Source organism: Mustelus asterias, unplaced genomic scaffold (genome assembly GCF_964213995.1).
Source record: "Mustelus asterias unplaced genomic scaffold, sMusAst1.hap1.1 HAP1_SCAFFOLD_1042, whole genome shotgun sequence".
NCBI lineage: Eukaryota > Metazoa > Chordata > Chondrichthyes > Carcharhiniformes > Triakidae > Mustelus > Mustelus asterias.
Genome location: NW_027590987.1, coordinates 105,006 through 128,073, shown reverse-complemented (window position 1 = coordinate 128,073; position 23,068 = coordinate 105,006). Strand labels below are relative to the sequence as shown.

General features: G+C 47.0%; 2 protein-coding genes across 3 annotated transcripts; both read right to left on the bottom strand.

The window, feature by feature from the left end:
• Nucleotides 1–3,620: 3,620 nt before the first annotated feature.
• LOC144487782 (uncharacterized) lies at nucleotides 3,621–21,872 on the bottom strand. 2 transcript variants are annotated; one of them, XM_078205855.1, is made up of 2 exons: nucleotides 21,825–21,872; nucleotides 3,621–5,094 (listed from the first exon to the last, which is right to left on the bottom strand). In XM_078205855.1, the coding sequence occupies exon 2, from the start codon at nucleotides 4,741–4,743 to the stop codon at nucleotides 3,733–3,735; it is 1,011 nt and encodes a 336-aa protein (XP_078061981.1). In that variant the 5' UTR covers nucleotides 4,744–5,094; nucleotides 21,825–21,872; the 3' UTR covers nucleotides 3,621–3,732. The 2 variants fall into 2 exon arrangements, with proteins under 2 accessions (XP_078061981.1, XP_078061980.1); XM_078205854.1 differs by lacking the exon at nucleotides 21,825–21,872 and adding an exon at nucleotides 7,332–7,412.
• Nucleotides 17,175–20,160, bottom strand: LOC144487781 (uncharacterized). The gene has a single exon (XM_078205853.1). It carries the CDS (start codon nucleotides 20,146–20,148, stop codon nucleotides 18,970–18,972), a length of 1,179 nt encoding a protein of 392 aa, XP_078061979.1. The 5' UTR covers nucleotides 20,149–20,160; the 3' UTR covers nucleotides 17,175–18,969.
• Nucleotides 21,873–23,068: the final 1,196 nt, after the last annotated feature.

Here is a 23,068-nt window from a genome sequence, read left to right as displayed (position 1 = left end):
AGATACAGCGGAGCTACATGTAATATAGTTTAAGTTTATTGATTAGTGTCACAAGTAGGCTTACATTAACACAGCAATGAAGTTACTGAAAATCCCCGAGTTGCCACACTCCAGCTCCTATTTGGATACACAGAGGGAGAATTTAGCATAGCCGATGCACCGAACCAGCATGTCTTTCCGACTGGGAGGAAACCGGAGCACCGGAGGAAACCCATGCAGACACGGGGAGAACGTGCAAACTCCACACAGACAGTGACCCAAGCCAGGAATCAAACCCGAGTGCTCACCATAATATGATAGTAAACGAATAAAAATAAAAATGTGCTGAATTAGAAAACCAAAAAAAAATGGTCCACCAATCACTTCAGTCTCCACATTTGCACGGTTTCTCCATAATGTGATTGAGAACGGAGTTGTTTCCTTCCATGTACAAAATTCTCTGCTGTTCAGATAATCTGATGCTTTGTACAAGTTTCCTGACCCCAAATCCTCCTCTTCTCAGACCAACTATATTAACACCTAAACAGAGCTGAAGTTATTTTTCAATTCAGCAGAAACAGACCCAAAGGAACATGGTTTAGTCTGAATATGCTCAACAGGAAAATACAATCACAATAGTTCCTTGTGAATTCGCTGGTGTCTCAGAAGAGTGGATGAGGTAACATATCCCTTCCCACACCGGGAGCAAGTGAATGGCCTCTCCCCTTTGTGAATTCGCTGGTATATTGCTAGGCTGGATGAGTCAATGAATCTCTTGCCACACACACAGTCGGTAAAAGGCCTCTCTCCAGTGTGAACTCGCTGGTGTACTGCTAGTTTGGATGACTATTAAATCCCTTCCCACACTGGGAGCAGGTGAATGGCCTCTCCTCGTTGTGAGTTCGCCATTGTATTGCTCGGTTGGATGAGTCCAGCGAATCTCTTCTCACACTGGGTGCAGGTGAATGGCTTCTCCACGGTGTGAACTCGCTGGTGTGTCAGGAGACTGGATGACCAACTGAATCCCTTCCTACACAAGAGCAATTGAATGGCCTCGTCTCAGTGTGAATTTGCTGGTGTCTCAGCAGAGTAGATGAGTGAGCAAATCCCTTCCCACACTGGGGACAGATGAATGGCCTCATCCCAGTGTGACTGCGTCGATGAGTTTCCAGCAGGGATGGGTAATTGAATTCCTTCCTTGGTTGAATTTAAAATACAGATGGAGCGTGAGAAGGTAAAATCCAATGCCAGTGTCTTGTACTTAAACTAAGGAGACTATAAAGGGATGAAGGAGGAGTTGGCTGAGGTAGACTGGGACAAAAGCTTTATGGTGGGACAATTGAGGAACAGTGGAGGATTTTCAAAGCAATCTTTCACAGTGCTCAGCAAAAGTATATACCAGTGATAAGGAAGACTGTAGAAAAAGAGATAATCAGCCATGGATATCGAAGGATATAAAGGAGGTATCAAATTGAAAGAAAATGCATACAAAGTGGCAAAGATAAGTGGGAACTGAGAGGATTGGGAAATCTTTAAAGGTCAGCAGAAAGCCATGAAAAAAGCTATAAAGAAAGGTAAGATGGATTATGAGAGTAAACTAGCTCAGAATATAAAAACAGAAAGCAAAAGTTTCTACAAATATATAAAACGAAAAAGAGTGGCAAAAGTAAACATTGATCCTTTCATTTAGGAGCAGATCCCAGTTTTACACCAATCTCTGAATTCTCTCCAGGTAGTGAATAAGGCATAGTGTCATCTGCGAATTTTGACACACTACACTTAGTCCCCAACTCCAAATCATTTATGTAAATCGTAAACAATTGCGGTCCCAACACTGATCCCTGAGGCACACCACTAGTCACTGATCGCCAACCAGAAAAACACCCACTTACCCCCACTCTTTGCTTTCTGTTAGTTAACCAATCCTCTATCCATGCTAATACATTACCCATAACACTGCACCTTTATCTTATGCAGCAGTCTTTGGTGCGGCACCTTGTCAAATGCCTTCTGGAAATCCAGATACACCACATCCACAAGTTCCCCATTGTCCACTACACATGAAATGTTCTCAAAGAATTCCACCAAATTAGTCAAACATGACCTGTCCTTCATGAACCCATGCTGTGTCTTATCAATGGGACAATTTATATCCAGATGTCTCGCTATTTCTTCCTTGATGATAGATTCAAGCATTTTCCCTACTACAGAAGTGAAGCTAACCGGCCTATAGTTACCTGCCTTTTGTCTACCTCCTTTTTTAAACAGTGGCGTCACATTTGCTGTTTTCAATCTGCAGGAACCACCCCAGAGTCCAGCGGATTTTGGTAAATTACCGCTAGTGCATTTGCTATTTCTCCCGCCATCTCTTTTATTACCCTGGGATGCATTCCATCAGGACCAGGAGACTTGTCTACCTTTCGCCCCATTAACTTGCCCAACACTACCTCTTTCGTGATGAGAGTTTCTAGGTTCTCACCTGCCATAGCCTTCCTGTCATCAATTTTTGGCATGTTCTTTGTGTCTTCCACTGTGAAGACCGACACAAAATACCTGTTCAATGCCTCAGCCATTTTCTCATTTCCAGTTATTACATCCCCCCTTCTCGTCCTGGGCAAAGAAATGGCAGGTGGAGTTCAACCCTGATAAATGCGAAGTGATGCATTTTGGTAGGAATAATGTAGGGAGGAGCTATACGATAAATGGCAGAACCATAAAGGGTGTAGATACGCAGAGGGACCTGGGTGTGCAAGTCCACAGATCCTTGAAGGCGACGTCACAGGTGGAGAAGGTGGTGAAGAAGGCATATGGCATGCTTGCCTTTATAGGACGGGGCATAGAGTATAAAAGTTGGGGTCTGATGTTGCAGATGTATAGAACGTTGGTTCGGCCGCATTTGGAATACTGCGCCCAGTTCTGGTCGCCACACTACCAGAAGGACGTGGAGGCTTTAGAGAGAGTACAGAGGAGGTTTACCAGGATGTTGCCTGGTATGGAAGGGCTTAGTTATGAGGAGAGATTGGGTAAACTGGGGTTGTTCTCACTGGAAAGACGGAGGATGAGGGGTGACCTAATAGAGGTGTATAAAATTATGAAAGGCATAGATAGGGTGAACGCTGGGAAGCTTTTCCCCAGGTCGGTGGTGACGTTCACGAGGGGTCATAGGTTCAAGGTGAGGGCGGGGGGGGGGTTTAACACGGATATCAGAAGGACATATTTTACACAGAGGGTGGTGGGGGCCTGGAATGCGCTGCCAGGCAGGGTGGTGGAGGCGGACACACTGGGAACGTTTAAGACTTATCTAGATAGCCACATGAACGGAGTGGGAATGGAGGGATACAAAAGAATGGTCTCGTTTGGACCAGGGAGCGGCGCGGGCTTGGAGGGCCAAAGGGCCTGTTCCTGTGCTGTATTGTTCTTTGTTCTTTATTCACCGTCATTCTAAAAACTGCTGCAAAATCTCAGTAAGTCTGACAGTATCTGTAAAGACAGGAACAGTTAATGTTTCCAGTTGAATGTGACTCTTCTTCAGTGTCAAAACATTAGCTCTGTTTCTCTCTCCAGAGATGCTGTCAGACCTGCTGAGTTTTTACAGCACTTCTTGTTTTTATTTCCGAGTTCAGGACTCAGACAAGACAATCCACAATACAAATCTTACAACTGGGCCAGGGTTTATTAACATCAGCAGAAACAGACACCAATGAAAATGGTTGGGACCTCGATGAGATTAACAGCAAAATTCAGTCCTTGCAGTCACTCGTGAACATGATGGTGTTTCAGCAGGTGAGGTGACTGAGTGAATCCCTTCCCACACACGGAGCAGGTGAATGGCCTGTCCCCAGTGTGAATTCGCTGGTGCTTTACCAGGTTGGATGATTGACTGAATCCCTTGCCACAATCAGAGCAGGTGAATGGTCTCTCCCCAGTGTGAACTCGCTGGTGCCTCCGCAGACTGGATGGATCACAGAATCCCTCCCCACACTGAGAGCAGCTGAATGGTCTCTCCCTAGTGTGAACTCGCTGGTGTGTCTGCAGGCTGGATGAACAAGTGAATCCCTCCCCACACTGAGAGCAGCTGAACGGTCTCTCCCCAGTATGAACTCGCTGGTGTTTCTGCAGGTTGGATAACTGAGTGAATCCCTTCCCACACTGAGCACAGCTGAATGGTCTCTCCCCAGTGTGAACTCGCTGGTGTGTCTGCAGGCTGGATGAACAAGTGAATCCCTTCCCACACTGAGAGCAGCTGAATGGCCTCTCCCCAGTGTGAACTCGCTGGTGTGTCCGCAGGCTGGATGACTGAGTGAATCCCTCCCCACACTGAGAACACGTAAATGGTCTCTCCCCCGTGTGAACTCGCTGGTGCCTCCGCAGGTGGGATGAACAAGTGAATCCCTTCCCACACTGAGAGCAGCTGAATGGCGTCTCCCCAGTGTGAACTCGCTGGTGTGCCTGCAGGCTGGATGACTGAGTGAATCCCTCCCCACACTGAGAGCAGGTGAATGGTCTCTCTCCAGTGTGAACTCGCTGGTGTCTCTGCAGGTGGGATGACTGAGTGAATCCCTCCCCACACTGAGAGCAGGTGAACGGTCTCTCCCCAGTGTGAACTCGCTGGTGTGTCTGCAGGTCAGATGACCGAGTGAATCCCTTCCCACACTGAGAGCAGGTGAATGGTCTCTCCCCAGTGTGGCTGCGCCGATGAGCTTCCAGCAGAGATGGGACTCTGTATCTCTTCCCACAGTCTGCACATTTCCATGGTTTCTCCATGGTGCAGGTGTCCTTGCCTCTGTCTTAGGTGGACAATCAGTTGAAGCCTTGTCCACACACAGAACACGGGTACAGTCTCTCCCTGCTGTGAATGGTGTGATATTTATTCAGGCTGTGTAACTGGTTGAAGCTCTTTAGTCAGTGCACTGGAAGACTCTCACTCGAGTGTGGCAGTGTGTTGGTGCTTGTCCAGTTACACTGATGTTTGAAATCTTTTCAAATCGACAGACCGGACAACCATTTCTCCTTCTAGATTCAAAGGCCGATGATATTCAGCTCCCAAGGAATATAACTCTGTCAGATCTAGACGTGACGTTTGAGATTTCAGTCTGTGATTCCTCTTTCAATATCCTGTAAAACGAGTTTACAAAGGTCATCAGTGTCAGTACAGGATAGAAATTCAGAACACGCAATTCTAGTTTCCATGGAACATTCTTTCCTATTTCAGTCCCAAAAAGCTGTAAATCTCCATCCCACACACTCTCCCTCCATTCTCACTCTGCTGTATCTAATATTCACCCTCCCAATTCTCCTGAAGGTGCTGATTGAGGCTGATTGACAGATCCATGCTCACTGCTTCCTGTCCTGGACACAGAGACCAGAACAAATAGGAGCTGCAGTCGGCCATTTGGCCCATCGAGCCTTTTAAACTATTCAATGAGATAATTCGTTCATCTACCTCAGCATCATTCTCCCCGCACTAAACCCATGTCCCTTGATACCTTCAATATCTAGAAACCAATCAATCTCGCTCTTGAAAATAGTTAATGACTGAGGCTTCACTGTCCTCAGGGGTTGAGAATTCCAAAGCTTTACCACACCCTTCAGTGAAGAAATCCCCCCACATATTAGCTTTTGCTCCAAAATCTTCTTTTCCCCATAACCCTTGACACCCTTGTCAGTCAAAGATCTGTCTAACTGGAATATATTCAATGAATCTCAGCCTCCACTGGTCCCTGTAGAAGAGAAATCCAAAAGACTCACAACCCTCTGAGGGAAGAGATGTCTGGAAATATATAACGTAGCTACAGTTCCATATTACAAGATATTCAGATCCCAAGGAATATGACTCTGTCTAGACGTGGCGTTGAGATTTTTGCCTGTGATTCCTCATTGAAAATCCTGTGAAATGAGTTTGCAAAAGTCATCACAATCAGTATAGGATAGAAATTCAGAGCAGACAATTCTAGTTTCTATAGAACATTCTTTCCTATTTCATTCCCAAAAAGTTGTAAATCTCCATCCATATCAATGGATTCTCACCTGGTGTTGTGAGACTTCTTACTGTGCTTACCACAGTCCAACGCCGGCATCTCCACACTCTGAGTGGAAACAGAGAGAAGTAGGAGAGGCCGGAGGTGAGGAGAGAGATTTTATACATCTACAACTCAACAGGAACTTTGACAGAATTTCCAAACCCTGTGAACACCATGAGCTCCAAGCTCCTCTCCAACCCACACACCATCCTGACTTGTCTGACATCCAGTACTGAAAGAACAGAAATTTATTTCATATAAATACTGGGAAGACTGAACCCATTGTGTTCAGTCCCCACTACAAACTCCACTCCCTCGCCAACAACTTTATCTCTCCTCCTGGCAACTGTCTGAGGCTGAACCACACTGTTGACAACCAGGGTGAAATAGTTCATCCCAAGATGAGCTTCCAGCCACATGTCCACATCATCATCAAGACCACCTTCATTCATAGAAGCATTAATAGTAATTAATTAAAAGTAATGAATAATAAAATACAGTATAGAAGGAGGCCATTCAGCCCATCGAGCCTGCACCGACAACAATCCCATCCAGGCCCTATCCACATATTTACCTGTTAATCCCCCTGATACCAAGTGGCAATTTATCATGGCCAATCCGTCGAACCGGCACATCCTTGGACTGTGGAAGGAAACCGGAACACCCGGAGGAAACCCACGCAGACACGGGGAGAATGTAGAAACTCTGCACAGACAGCGACCCGAGGCTGGAATTGAACCCGGGTCCCTGGCGCTGTTAGGCAGCTGCACTAACCACTGTGCCACCGGGCCACATGTCAGTGCCATCGCCCGACTCCAGCCCAGTCTCAGCTCATCTGGAACCCTCACCCATTCTATTGTGACATCACACCCTCACCCATTTCATTGTGACGTCACACCCTCACCCATTCCATTGTGACGTCACACTCTCACCCATTCCATGTGACGTCACACCCTCACCCATTCCATTGTGATGTCACACCCTCACCCATTCCATTGTGATGTCACACCCTCACCCATTCCATTGTGACGTCACACTCCCACCCATTCCATTGTGACGTCAATCTCTCACCCATTCCATTGTGACCTCACACTCTCACCCATCCCATTGTGACGTCAGGGCTTCACTCTCCGATCACAATCCCTGCCGGCCTCCCACATGCAGCCTCAATGGCGGCAGTCAGCCCGGGTCTAACACTACCAGCTGCCGCTCCATTTGGTACAAAGGGGGGGACCGGGAAGTTCATTTCCGGGGTTTGGGTTTGAACAACATGTTTACAAAGTCTCTCCACCCACCCGCCACATTTATCATTCCCCGCACGCCGCCCGCTACCTCGTATTGATCTCGTTTCCAAGATAAAACCGGCCGTCTGTCCGTCGCCATTACCCGCACTTCCTGCCCCTCATTCACTCCGATTGGTTGGAGGACCAGCCACTCCCGCTCGGTCCTCCAGCCCCGCCCCTCATTCACTCCGATTGGTTGGAGGACCAGCCGCTCCCGCTTGGTCCTCCAGCCCCGCCCCCTCTTCCTATTGGTCCGGAGCTGCCGTCAATCAGTCCCCAAGCATTGTGATGTGGAGCATGCGCAGTGTCATTGCTGTCCTTGGCGCTTGTTTGTCCCGGAGAAGCGGAGTCAGCGTTAGGCGGTGGCTGGGAGGATTTGGAAACACTTTGTGGATCCGCAAACCCATCAGAATCATTGTCAGCTCCCTGGTTTGCAGCTGCGGGGCTTCTCCCTCCCTCCCTCCCGGGAACAGGCCCAGGTTAACGGCCCCATCCTGGCTCAGCCACTGGAGGATGGTTCACATCAGAGGATGGGGGAGGGGGACAATAAATAAGAGGTTACACTTTGGCCTCAAATCAATGAGGACTCTGATCTCTGGGAAGGAAGGAAACCCTGGGAGGTGGGCGGGGAGGATTCACAAACACCCGCTGGAGGCTCCAACACCCCCAATAAGACCCATTGGTTTTATTGTCAGTCTGCAGACAGGAGCTGGAGAACTGAACCCAGACAGAGGAGAGGGAGGGAGAAAACTGGGAGTGGACCGGTAGCACAATGGTTAGCACTGCTGCTTCACAGCTCCAGGGACCTGGGTTCGATTCCTGGCTTGGGCCACTGTCTGTGTGGAGTTTGCACATTCTCCCCATGTCTGCGTGGGTTTCCTCCGGGTGCTCCGGTTTCCTCCCACAGTCCAAAGATGTGCGGCTTAGGTTGATTGGCCATGCTAAAAATTGCCCCTTAGAATCCTGAGATGAGTAGGTGAGAGGGATTAGCGGGTAAATATGTGGGGGTAGGGCCTGGGTGGGATTGTGGTCAGTGCAGACTCGATGGGCTGAATGGCCTCCTTCTGCACTGTAGGGTTTCTATGATTAAATGGTGAGATGGGTTTGGATTTCAGTAAGAAGTTTAACAACATCAGGTTAAATAGACACACAGGTGAATGGCCTTTTAACCTGGTGTTGTTAAACTTCTTACTGTGTTTACCCCAGTCCAACGTCGGCATTTCCACATTTGGATTTCAGCCCAGGGAGGAGGGAGAGTGTGTGTGACGGGGATTTACAGATTTGGGGGAACAAGAGAGGAAAAATGTTCCAGAGAAACAAGAATTGTCTGTTCGGAGTTTCTATCCATACTTCATATCATTTTCCTGAATTTCTTTTGCAGGGTGTTAGAAGGGAGAATTTGCAGACAAAAGTCTCAGACCAAACATCACATCAAGTTTTAACAGAATCACTTGATTCATCAGGATCTGAATATCATCAACCTTACACTGTGGATGAGAAATGTTTGTTCTGTCTGTGGGAAAAGTTTTCAAACGTCAGTGTGACTGGGAAAGCACTGAGACACACACACACACCCAACTGAGAGTGTTCCAGTGAACTGACTGGAAAGAGCTTTGCACAGCCTGAAAGAACATCACACCATTTGCAGCAGGGAGAAACTGTACACGTGTTGTGTGTGTGGACAAGGTTTCATCTGATCATCCAACCTGGAGAGACACAAGGACACCGACAACATGGAGAAACCATGGAAATGTGAGGAATGTGGTAAAGGTTTCAAGTATCCATCCCTGTTGGAAAATCATCGACGCATTCATACTCGGGAGAAGCCATTCACCTGCTTTGTGTGTGGGAAAGGATTCACTCAGTTGTCCTGTTTCCAGTCACATCAACAAACTCACACTGAGGAGAGGCCGTTCAGCTGCACTTCCTGTGGAAAGAGGTTCAAGTCTTCATCCAACCTCACTGCACACCAGCGAGTTCACACCGGGGAGAGACCATTCAGCTGTTCCGAGTGTGGGAAGGGATTCACTCGATCCTCCCATCTGCTGGAACACCAGCAAACCCACAGTGAGGAGAGGCCGTTCAGCTGCACCAATTGTGGAAAGAGGTTCAGGTCTTCACCCAATCTCATTGCCCACCAGAGAGTTCATTCGGGGAAGAAACCGTTCACGTGCTCTGTATGTGGGAAGGAATACACTCACCCATCCAACCTGCTGATACACCAGCGAACTCACACAGGGGAGAGGCCATTCACCTGCTCCATGTGTGGGAAGGGATTCATAAAGTCCTTTAACCTAGTGATACACCAACGCACTCACACTGGGGAGAGGCCATTCACCTGCTCTGTGTGTGGGAAAGGATTCACTCAGCCATCTAACCTGCTGACACACCAGCGAATTCATAAGTAACTGTACTAGTTGGATTCTGTTATTTTTGCTGCTGTTAATCACATTTGATACTGATAATCTGATAATATTTGGCTTGCTCCTGCTGATCTTAACAAACTCTATAACTGGCTAGCTCTTAAATATCTGGGCTGTGTTGCAGATTTTCAGAGCTGTAAAGTCCCTGTTTGAAAGCACCATCTGTGATGTTTTCCCTTGATCCAAGAACACCGTCTCCTGGAAGTTCACCTCCAATTCTTCACCACCCTGACTTTGAAATATTTTTGACCATCCTTCACTGTTACTGGCACAAAATCCTGAAATTTCATTCCAAATAGCACTGTTGGTGCACTTACACCCCAGGACTTATTGCGGTTCAAGAAACTAGCTCACCACCATCATTCTTTAGAACCTGAATATCATTGGCCTTTGAATGTGAAAGGAGAAATGTCCGCCTGTTCTGTCTGTGGGAAAAGGTTTAAAACATCAGTGTGACTGGAAAAGCACCGAGACACACACACACCTGAGTGAGGGTGTTCCAGTGAACCAACTGTGGAAAGAGCTTCAACCAGTTACACGGCCTGAAAAAACACCACACCATTCACAGCGGGGAGAAACCGTACACAGGTTCTGTGTGTGGACAAGTCTTCAACTGATTGTCCAACCTGGAGAGACACAAGGACACCGGCACCATGGAGAAACTGTGGAAATGTGGGGATTGTGGGAAACGATACAGTTACCCTTCTGATCTGGAAATGCATCGACGCGCTCACACTGGGGAGAGGCCGTTCATCTGCTCCACCTGTGGGAAGGGATTCACTCAGTCGTCCAGCCTGCTGACACACCAGTATGTTCACACTGATCAGACTCCTTTCAAATGTTCTGACTGTGAGAAAACATTTAAAAGCAAAAAGTATCTGCTGAGGCACCAACACATTCACAGTGAGGAGAAGCCATTCACCTGCTCCTTGTGTGGGAAGCGATTCACTGCTACATCCAACCTGCAGAAACACCAGCGAGTTCACACTGACAAGAGACCCTTTAAATGTCCAGACTGCGGGAAGTGCTTTAAAACCTCCGGTGAAGTGACATGTCATCAACGTGTTCACACTGACGAGAGACCTTTCAGATGCTCTCACTGTGGGACTGGCTTCAGGCGATCATCTGAACTCACTGTACACCAGCGACTTCACACTGGAGAGAGACCATTCACCTGCTCTGTGTGTGGGAAGAACTTCATTCAATCATACCACCTGCTGAAACACCAGCAAATTCACTCCGATATAAAACCTTTTCAATGTTTTGACTGTGAGCAGAGCTTTAAAAGCAGCAATGGTCTCATGATGCACCAGCGAATTCACACTGGGGAGAGGCCGTTCACCTGCTGTGTGTGTGGGAAGGGCTTCACTCAGTCATACAACCTACTGAAACATCAGCAAATTCACTCTGATATTAAACATTTTATATGTTTTGATTAGGAGCAGAACTTTAAAAGTTCTGCAATGGTCAAATGATACACCAGCAAGTTCATACAGGGGAGAAACTGTTCACCTGTTCCGAGTGCGGGAGTAGATCCACTGACTTACAGCAAATGCTGAGACACCAATAACTTCATGAGTGTCTGTAGGGGTTGAATTCAGCTGCTTTTGCTGCTGTTAATCATATTGAGGACTGAATGTATGGGTTAATCCTAAGGTGTGTAAGAAATGTGTTCCAGCCACTCTCTTCCACAGTTCAGAGCTCCGAGACATGGAACAGAAGCTCCTTTACAACTGGGTTTAGAGTCAGGAAAAACAACGGTGAATGCTGGAAACTAAGATTTTAGTCCAGGAGTCAGAGATTACCCAAAAAGGGGGTCGGTGTCATTGGTGATTTTGAAACATTTTATTCAGAAGCAACAGTTATGAAAGCTTCAAGTTTTTAGGTGTCCAGATCACCAACAACCCGTCCTGGTCCCTCCATGCTGACGCTACAGTTAAGAAAGCCCACCAACGCCTCTACTTTCTCAGGAGGCTAAGGAAATTCGCATGTCTGCTACGACTCTCACCAACATTTACAGCTGCACCATAGAAAGCATCCTCTGAGAATGTATTACAGCTTGATATGGCTCCTGCTCTGACCAAGACCACAATAAACTCCAAAGGGTTGTGTCTGAAACCCAGTCTATCACGCAAACCAGCCTCCCATCCATCGACTCTGTCTACACTTCCCTCTGCCTCGGCAAAGCAGCCAGCATAATCAAGGACCCCACACACCCCAGACATACTCTTTTCCTCCTTCAGTCAGGGAAAAAATACAAAAATCTGAGGTCACCTTCCAACCGACTCAAGAGCAGCTTCTTCCCTGCTGCTGTCAGACTTTTGAATGGACCTAACTTACGTTAAGTTGACGTTTCTCTGCACCCGAGCTATGGTTGTAAGACTACATTTGGTACCTTCTCTTTTCCTTCTCTATTAACGTCATGCTTTGTCTGTATAGCGCAAGAAAAAGTACTTTTCACTGTTTACTAATACATGTGACAGTAATAAATCAATTTTTAAAAAAAAATGGTACATCAGTTAAATAGGCAGACAAGACAAATGACCCATAACAAGTGAGAACAGTTTACTGATCCCGGATCAGCGGGATGCTGAGCTCTGTGTTTGGAGGTGACAGTCTCCCCGGAATGGTTTCCTGGTCCCAGATCAGACACTCGGACGGATGAAGCTGATCTCTGCAGCTGGAGGTGACGGTCTCTTCGGATCTCACTCCTCTGGATCCAGTCAAAGTGTTTGGTGTCTGTCTGAATCCAGCACGGATCACTTTGAAAAACTCTTTCCTGTCTAAAGTGATTTTCCCTCTCGAGCCTGTTTAACCTTCACTCAGACATTTGGTTAAAGTCCAGGTCATAAGATCCAACCTTATCCGGTTTAGAAATGTCTTGTGTCAGGGTTTATGACAGAGACATGTCCTGGATAGAGAGAACAAGTCTGTCCTGTGTTTGTCACCCAGCAAGCTGTACCCAGTGTGTTGTGCCTGATTCAATCGACAAACAGTTTATTGAGTTACGCCAGCGAGGAGAAGCCACAGGGGCTGACCATGTGCAACTCCACCCAACAAAGAATATCATCAATTCTTATACAGTTACTCAGCTCATCCCGGCTGGACACAATCCAATCAGAATGGTGATAGATTACATACATTATAGGTTCAATAAAATTAGTATCTGGGCATTATGGGGCTTTGTGATCATCTCATGGACAGGTGCCCCCATCATGATGCTTTCCAGACCCCCCTTGGGGGGTCTTTCTTGGGCTTTCTTTGTACATAGACTCCCTTAGTTAGAAATGGGGTGGATTAAAAGTTCTCAACTGGACGTCAGCACCGTTCCTTTGTTTTAATCTAATGACCACATGGTCTGTGTTGTGGGAAAAATGCCACTTGTGAGTCAGGCTTGAAGGTTTCAACAATACAGTTTTATTTAACGAAGCTTCGTGGAGAAAAGGCACTGGCACTCCGCAGTGCTTCTTGACAGCTACCTTCTCTCAATGAGACAATAGGAGCGGTCCATCTTTATACCCTTTACACAATAGATGGACCGGACATCTAGCCATTATCACATCATTGTAATCAAGTAGGTGATTGATCATTAAACACATCGTTATCGACAAATACAGACATAAGCATGTTAACATCGCATTGTTCTATGAATGGATACATTTCCTACGTCAGTGATGATCAATGACTTTAGTTTCGGTCCATTCATACAGTAGTTTACAGTAATTGGTTTCCCTGCAGTTATGTATTCCTGATCCCACCTGTCGTTATTTTATTATCTATCCCTATTGTCCTTATCTTTAAGCCCTGGCTGGCTTCCTGTAGGATTTGATTCCTGCATGTTTAACTTTGGATAGCTGTCTGTCCTTTATGTTTTAATCTCAGGTGGCTGTTTGTACTGAAAGTCAGTGTCCGTTTAATGTTTCTTTCCCAGGTGACTGTTTGTGTGCCAGGCAACCATCTTACGTGTACCCATCTGTATATTTTTCCTCCTTCAGTCTGGGAACATTTCTATTTAATACTCTCTCTTTTCAAACTCTTTTCTTCAGTATCCAATTCCAGAATTTTCCTTTTCTTTGTGTTACTTGCATCAGGAATAAATCTTTGGACCTGACAGGAAGTTTAACCCAAGATCAATCCAACACAGGATTGGTCAGAATCATTTCACATGTGTCAAATTTTAAATAACTATTACAAATTAAAACTCTCATTCTCACATGGGTGAATTGTTTCCGGATTAAAATTCCCACGTTTCGTAAAATATCCTGGAATCCTGTCTCTGGACAGTAAATATGGCTCCAGGTTCATAACTTCTGAACAAAAAAAGTTTTATGAATCACACTTCCTTTTTAAAAAATATGTTTGATTTAAATCACAGACAGAAAACCTGAAAGCTTGAAGCATTCAACCCACAAATATCATCCATACACAAACAGAGAAACTTAGCATGTGCTTTACAACAACAATAATCAAAATTACTTAAGCGTTCTTGTGATCCTGTTTTTAAACTTCCAAAAATGCCTTTAATTAAAGACTCAAGGTAAGGTTAATTCCCCAGAAAGATAAACCTTAACAAATGTAGCCCAAAACAATAATAAAACACATCTACAAACATCCACAGAAAACAAACAAAACACATAGATTCTCACAGCTCGTAAATTTCAAACAATGAATCCTCAGCATTCTCTCTCGCAGCTATAGCTTCTTAAAGCGACAGAGCACTACAAGCTCACAACTCCTTGATTAAAATAAGATACAAGATCCTTCATTATAACTTAACCTTTTTTAAGCCAACTTACAAAGACTGATGTTCGAGGCAACATCTTTTGTTGATTTAAAATCCCAAACACGTTACTCCCAAACACCGGCAAAATCTTTGTTCTTTATCTGGGGATAAAATACTCAGTTATTCCAAATTCCTCCAGGCTGTGCTTAATATTTCCCCATTTAACTTATTCCCAGAAATCCTCAATTATAAACTAAAATAGACACATGAGTTTCCGGGCAGTCACAGGAATATGGTCAAGATAGTCCAGTCCCACAATGCCTCACATTCAATCTGCAGTCCTTCAATTATAACAGAATATGTGGCTGTATGTAGCTGCCTTGGCCATGGTCAACCCCAACCCCAAGGGTGCCTTCTTGAACTGCTGAAATGCCTGAGGTGTACGTACACCCACAGTGCTGTTAGGAAGGGACTTCCAGTTACTGAGAGAGACAAGAGATGAAATTGCTGGGCCTCTAACAGAAATCTTAGTTTCTTCATTGGACACAGGTGAGGTCCCAGAGGATTGGAGGATAGCAAATGTGGTCCCGTTATTTAAGAAAGGTAGCAAGGGTAATTATAGGCCAGTGAGCTTGATGTTCGTGGTAGGGAAATTGTTGGAGAAGATTCTTAGAGATAGGATCTATACACATTTAGAACTGAATAATCTCATTAGCGATAGACAACATGGTTTTGTACAAGGGAGGTCATGCCTCGCAAATTTGGTTGAGTTTTTTGAGGAGGTGCCAAAAATGATTGATGAGGGAAGGGCCGTGGATGTCGTCTACATGGATTTTAGTAAAGCGTTTGACAAGGTCCCTCATGGCAGGCTGGTGCAAAAGGTTAAATCTCACGGGATCAAAGGTGAACTCGCGAGATGGGTACAGAACTGGCTTGGCCATAGAAGAGAGGGTAGCAGTGGAGGGGTCTTTTTCTGATTGGAGGTCTGTGACTAGTTGTGTTCATGATGTGGAGATGCCGGCGTTGGACTGGGGTGAACACAGTAAGAGTTTTACAACACCAGGTTAAAGTCCAACAGGTTTATTTGGTAGCAAATACCATAAGCTTTCGGAGCGCTGCTCCTTTGTCAGATGGAGTGGAAATCTGCTCTCAAACAGTGCACAGAGACATAAAATCAAATTACAGAATACTGATTAGAATGCGAATCTCTACAACCAGCCAGGTCTTAAAGATACAGACAGATACTAGTGGTGTTCCGCAGGGCTCTGTACTGGGACCTCTGCTGTTTGTGATATATATAAATGATTTGGAAGACGATGTAGCTGGTCTGATTAGTAAGTTTGCGGACGACACAAAGATTGCTGGGGTTGCGGGTAGTGATGAACATTGTCAGAGAATACAGCAGGATATAGATAGGCTGGAAAATTGGGCCGAGAAATGGCAGATGGAATTTAATCCAGATAAATTCAAAGTGATGCATTTTGTAGATCTAATGCAGGGGGGAGCTATACAATAAATGGCAGAACCATCAGGAGTATAGACACGCAGAGGGATCTGGGTGTGCAAGTCCACAGATCCTTAAAGGTGGCAGCCCAGGTGGAAAAGGTGGTGAAGAAGGCATATGGCATGCTTGCCTTTAGTGGACGGGGCACAGAGTATAAAAGTTGGCATATGATGTTGCAGTTATATAGAACGTTGGTTAGGCCACATTTGGAATACTGCGTCCAGTTCTGGTCGCCACACTACCAGAAGGACGTGGAGGCTTTGGAGAGAGTGCAGAAAAGGTTTACCAGGATGTTGCCTGGTATGAAGGGTATTCGCTATGAGGAGAGATTGAGTAAACTAGGGTTGTTCTCCCTGGAAAGACGGAGGTTGAGGGGGCGACCTAATAGAAGTTTATAACATTATGAAGGGCATAGATAGGGTGAACAGTTGGAAGCTTTTTCCCAGGTCAGAAATGACAAACACAAGGGGTCACAAGTTCAAGGGAAGGGGGGCAAGGTTCAATACAGATATGTGGGGGACGTATTTTACACAGAGGGTGGTGGGGGCCTGGAATGCACTACCAAGCAAGGTGGTTGAGGCAGACACGCTAGGATCATTTAAGACTTATCTAGATAGCCACATGAACAGACTGGGAATAGAGGGATACAAACGGATGGTCAAGTTAGGAACACATGATCAGTGCAGGCTTGGAGGGCTGAAGGGCCTGTTCCTGTGCTGTATTGTTCTTTGTACATATTCCAGACTTTCACTGGACTGTAGGTGGATATCAGATTGATATATTCCATTCAACCACACCCAAGGTGAGTTATTCCAATTCCTTTATTGTCCAGGACAATATATTCACAATATCTTTAAAACAGAAATTAAACATTCCCATTTGATTTCAGACAGTAACATATTCTGTTAGTTTGTTCTTTATTGTCGATGTCAGGCGGGGGTTGTTCTCCTTGGAGCAAAGGAGGTTGAGGGGAGATTTGATAGAGGTGGACAAGATTCTGACAGGTTTAGATAAGGTGGACAAAGAAAAGCTGTTCCCATTCGCTGATGGGACAAGGATGAGGGGGACACAGATTTCTTGTTTTGGGTCAGAGATGCAGCGGGGGGCAGTGGGGGGGGGGGGGGGGGGGGGGAGGGAGGGAGTGGGGGGGGAGGGAGTGGGGGGAGGGACTGGGGGGGGAGGGACTGGGGGGGAGGGAGTGGGGGGGGGGAGGGAGTGGGGGGGGAGCGGGGGGCGGTGGGGAGATGTGAGGAAGAATATTCTGATGCAGCGAATGGTAATGACCTGAAACTCGCTGTCTATGAGGGTGGAGGAAGTGGAGACAATAAACAATTAAAAAGGAAATTGGATGGGCATTTGGGGTGTTCCAAACAGAACAAAGAAAATTACAGCACAGAAACAAGCCCTTTGGCCCTCCAAGCCTGCAGCAACCATGCTGCCCGTCTGAACTAAAACCCCCTACCTTTACGGGGACCATATCCCTCTATTCCTATGCTATTCATATATTTGTCAAGACACATCTTCAAAGTCACTATCGTATCTGCTTCCACTACCTTCCCCGGCAACGAGTTCCAGGCACCCACCACCCTCTGTGTAAAAAACCTGCCTTGTGCATCTCCTTTAAACCTTGCCCCTCGCACCTTAAACCTATGCCCCTCTTAACTGACTCTTCCACCCTGGGAAAAAGCGTCTGACTATCCACTCTGTCCATGACCCTCATAATCTTGGAGACTTCTATCAGGTCGCCCCCCTCAACCTCCTTCGTTCCACTGAGAACCAACCAAGTTTCTCCAACCTCTCCTCATAGCTAATGCCCTCCATACCAGGCAACATCCTGATAAATATTTTCCGTACCCTCTCCAAAGCCTCCACATCCTTCTGGTACTGTGGTGACCAGAATTGAACACGAGATTCCAAGTGGGGTTTAACTAAGGTTCTATAAAGCTGCAACATGACTTGCCAATTTTTAAACTCAATGTCCCGGCCGATGAAGGCAAGCATGCCGTATGCCTTCTTGACTACCTTCTCCACCTGCGTTGCCACTTTCAATGACCTGTGTACCTGTACACCCAGATCCCTCTGCCTATGTATACTCTTAAGGGTTCTGCCATTTACTGTATATTTCCCATCATTATCTCACATTTGTCCGGATTCAACTTCATCTGCCATCTCTCCGCCCAAGTCTCCAACTGCTCTATATCCTGCTGTATCCTCTGCCAGTCCCCATCGCTATCCGCAATTCCACCAACCTTTGTATCGTCCACAAACTTACCAATCAAACCAGTTACATTTTCCTCCAAATCATTTATCCTTGGAAAGACGGAGAATGAGGGGAGATCTAATAGAGGTGTACAAGATTATGAAGGGTATAGATAGGGTGAACAGTGGGAAGCTTTTTCCCAGGTCGGAGGTGACGATCACGAGGGGTCACGGGCTCAAGCTGAGAGGGGCGAAGTATAACTCAGATATCAGAGGGACGATTTTTACACAGAGGGTCGTGGGGGCCTGGAATGCGCTGCCAAGTAGGGTGGTGGAGGCAGGCACGCTGACATCGTTTAAGACTTACCTGGATAGTCACATGAGCAGCCTGGGAATGGAGGGATACAAACGATTGGTCTAGTTGGACCAAGGAGCGGCACAGGCTTGGAGGGCCGAAGGGCCTGTTTCCTGTGCTGTACTGTTCTTTGTTCTTTATATATTACAAACAGCAAAAGTCCCAGCACTGATCCCTGAGGAATGTCACTTGTCACAGCCCTCCATTCAGAAAGGTACCTTTGCACTGCCAACCTCTGTTTTCTTCTGACTAAATATCTCTAAACTTCCTAACACCCTGTCACTCTGTGATCCTTGTGACATTTGAAACCAGGTATTCGCAAAAAGACTCAAAGAGCATCAGCCCACTGGAGGCTGAGACCGGCCAGTCCAGCACAAAGAAACCCTCTGACCCTCCCCATTGACCAACTGTGAGAATGAACAAAATGCAGTCCTGGATGTAATTGAGAGCAGAAACAATAACAGCAGAATCCAACCCCTGGAATCACTCGTGAACTTGTTGGTGTCTCAGCAGGTGGGATGAAACTCTGAATCCCTTCCCACACACAGAGCAGGTGAATGGTCTCTCGCCAGTGTGAACTCGCTGGTGTATCCGCAGGTCAGATGACTGAGTGAATCCCTTCCCACACTGAGAGCAGGTGAATGGTTTCTCCCCAGTGTGAACTCGCAGGTGTGTCCGCAGGTGGGTTGACCGAGTGAATCCCTTCCCACACTGAGAGCAGGTGAACGACCTCTCCCCTGTGTGAACTCGCTGGTGTGTCAGCAGGTCAGATGAGTTTGTGAATCCCTTCCCACACTGAGAGCAGGTGAATGGTTTCTCCCCAGTGTGAACTCGCTGGTGTCTCTGCAGGTGGGTTGACCGAGTGAATCCCTTCCCACACTGAGAGCAGGTGAACGGCCTCTCTCCTGTGTGAACTCGCTGGTGTGTCCGTAGGTCAGATGACTGAGTGAATCCCTTCCCACACTGAGAGCAGGTGAATGGTTTCTCCCCAGTGTGAACTCGCTGGTGTATCCGCAGGTGGGATGACTGAGTGAATCCCTTCCCACACTGAGAGCAGGTGAACGGCCTTTCCCCTGTGTGACGTAGCTGGTGTCTCTGCAGGTCGGCTGACTGAGTGAATTCTTGCCCACACTGAGAGCAGGTGAACGGTCTCTCCCCAGTGTGAACTCGTTCGTGTGTCCGCAGGTTGGATGACTGAGTGAATCCCTTCCCACACTGAAAACAGTTGAATGGCCTCTCCCCAGTGTGAACTCGCTGGTGCCTCTGCAGGTGGAATGACCGAGTGAATCTCTTCCCACACTGAGAGCAGTTGAATGGCCTCTCCCCAGTGTGAACTCGCTGGTGTCTCTGCAGGTGGAATGACCGAGTGAATCCCTTCCCACACTGAGAGCAGGTAAATGGCCTCTCTCCAGTGTGAACTTGCTGGTGTGTTTGCAGGCTGGATAACTGAATGAATCCCTTCCCACACTGAGAGCAGGTGAATGGCCTCTCCTCAGTGTGAACTCGCTGGTGTGACTGCAGGTGGGATAACTGATTAAATCCCTCCCTACACTGAGAGCAGATGAACGGCCTCTCCCCAGTGTGGCTGCGCCGATGAGTTTCCAGCTCTGATGGGGATCTGTATCCCTTCCCACAGTCCGCACATTTCCATGGTTTCTCCATGGTGCAGGTGTCCTTCCCTCTCTCTTGAGTGGACAATTAGTTGAAACTTCGTCCACACACAGAACAAGATTACAGTCTCTCCCCACTGTGAATGATGTGACATTTATTCAGACTGTGTAACTGGTTAAAGCTCTTTAGTCAGTGCATCGGAACACACTCACTCGAGTGTGGCAGAGTGTTGATGCTTTTTCACTCACACTGACATTTCAAATCTTTTCAAATCCACAGACTGGACAATCATTTCTCCTTCTGGATTCAAAGTCCGATGATATTGAGGTCCCAAGGAATATGATTCTGTCACGTCGAGACGTGACATTTGAGATTTCAGCCTGTGATTCCTCTTTCAATATCCTGTAAAATGAGTTTCCAAAAGTCATCAGTGTCAGTACAGGATAGAAATTCAGAACAGACAATTTCTATGGAACATTCTTTCCTCTCTCATTCCCCAAAAGCTGTAAATCTCCATCCCACACAGTCTCTCCCCATTCTCAGCAGGTCTGGCAGCATCTGTGTGGAGAGAAAAGAACTGATGTTTCAGAGCTTTGATAAAGGGTCATCTAGACAAGAAACATCAGCTCTTTTCTCTCCTTACAGATGCTGCCACACCTGCTGAGATTTTCCAGCATTTTCTCTCTTGGTTTCAGATTCCAGCATCCGCAGTAATTTGCTTTTATAAGGCTGCAGATACCTCCTCCCAAGTAACATGCGTGTGCCCAAGACATCACCACTTGTTTTCCTTATTTCTTTAGCACCCATGGTGCTCTCCGCAGTAAACACAGAGGAGAAGTATTCATTAAAAATCTCACCCATCTCCTGTGGCTCCACACACAGATGGCCAGACTGATTTTTAAGGGGATCTATTCTCTCTCTTGCCGCCCTTTTACTCTTAATATAGCTTTAGAACCTCTTGGAATTTTCTTTAATCTTACCTGACAGATCCATATCAGACCCTCTTTTTGTCCTCCTGATTTCACTCTTCAGTATTTTCTTACACTTTTTATAGTCAGAGTGATTCACTTGTCCCCAAAGAACAAAGAATAATACAGCACAGGAACAGACCCTTCGGCCCTCCAAGCCCGTGCCGCTCCCTGGTCCAAACTGGACCATCCTTTTGTATCCCTCCATTCCCACTCCGTTCATGTGGCTATCTAGATAAGTCTTAAACGTTCCCAGTCTGTCCGCCTCCACCACCTTGCCTGGCAGCGCATTCCAGGCCCCCACCACCCTCTGTGTAAAATACGTCCTTCTGATATGCGTGTTAAACCTCCCCCCCCTCACCTTGAACCTATGACCCCTCGTGAATGTCACCACTGACATGGGAAAACTCTCACCCCTTCCATTGTGATGTCACACCCTCAACCATTCCATTGTGACGTCACACTCTCACCCATTCCATTGTGACCTCACACTCTCACCCATTCCATTGTGACATCACACTCTCACCCATTCCATTGTGACGTCAGGGCTTCCCTCTCCGATCACAATCCCTGCCGGCCTCCCACATGCAGCCTCAATGGCGGCAGTCAGCCCGGGTCTAACACTACAAGCTGCCGCTCCATTTGGTACAAAGGGGGGGACCGGGAAGTTCATTTCCGGGGTTTGGGTTTGAACAACATGTTTACAAAGTCTCTCCACCCACCCGCTGGATTCATCGCTCCCCGCGCACCGCCCTCTACCTCGTATTGATCTCGCTTCCAAGATAAAACCGGCCGTCTGTCCGTCGCCATTACCCGCACTGCGCATGCTTCAGGTCGCGCTCCTCATCCACTCCGATTGGCTGGAGGACCAGCCGCTCCCGCTCGGTCCTCCAGTCCCGCCCCTCGTTCACTGTGATTGGTTGGAGGACCTGCCGCTCCCGCTCGGTCCTCCAGCCCCGCCCCCTCTTCCTACTGGTCCGGAGCTGCCGTCAATCATTCCCCGGGCATTGTGATGTGGAGCATGCGCAGTGTCATTGCTGTCCTTGGCGCTTGTTTGTCCCGGAGAAGCGGAGTCAGCGTTAGGCGGTGGCTGGGAGGATTTGGAAACACTTTGTGGATCCGCAAACCCTTCAGAATCATTGTCAGCTCCCTGGTTTGCAGCTGCGGGGCTTCTCCCTCCCTCCCTCCCTCCCGGGAACAGGCCCAGGTTAACGGCCCCATCCTGGCTCAGCCACTGGAGGATGGTTCACATCAGAGGATGGGGGAGGGGGACAATAAATAAGAGGTTACACTTTGGCCTCAAATCAATGAGGACTCTGATCTCTGGGAAGGAAGGAAACCCTGGGAGGTGGGCGGGGAGGATTCACAAACACCCGCTGGAGGCCCCAACACCACCAATAAGACCCATTGGTTTTATTGTCAGTCTGCAGACAGCAGCTGGAGAACTGAACTCAGTAATAAGTCTAACAACACCAGGTTAAAGTCCAACAGGTTTATTTGGTAGCAAAAGCCACGAGCTTTCGAAGCGCTGCTCCTTCGTCAGGTAAGTGGGAGTTTTGTTCACAAACTCAATTTACAAGACAATGGTTGGAATGCGAGTCTTTACAGGTAATCAATTCTTAAAGGTACAGACAATGTGAGTGGAGGGAGAGTTAAGCACAGGTTAAAGAGATGTGTATTGTCTCCAGCCAGGACAGTTAGTGAGATTTCCACATCAATAACTGAACCCAGACAGAGGAGAGGGAGGGAGAAAATGGAGTGGAGGAAAGAAATGGTGGAGATGGTGAGATGGGTTTGGATTTCAGCCCAGGGAGGAGGTAGAGTGTGTGGGACAGGGATTTATAGATTTGGGGAACAAGAGAGGAAAATATGTTCCAGAGAAATTTCAGAATTTCTATCCTGGACTGACAGTGATGGTACCCTGTATTTGTAAACTGTTTTTGCAGAGTATTATGAAGCAAGATTTACAGATATGAAACTCAAACCAAACTTCACATCAAGAT

What these genes read in the sequence shown, in the direction of transcription:
- LOC144487782 (XM_078205855.1), bottom strand. Translation starts at nt 4,743, where the DNA reads ATGGAGAAACCATGGAAATGTGCAGACTGTGGGAAGAGATACAGAGTC.
- LOC144487781 (XM_078205853.1), bottom strand. Translation starts at nt 20,148, where the DNA reads ATGGAGAAACCATGGAAATGTGCGGACTGTGGGAAGGGATACAGATCC.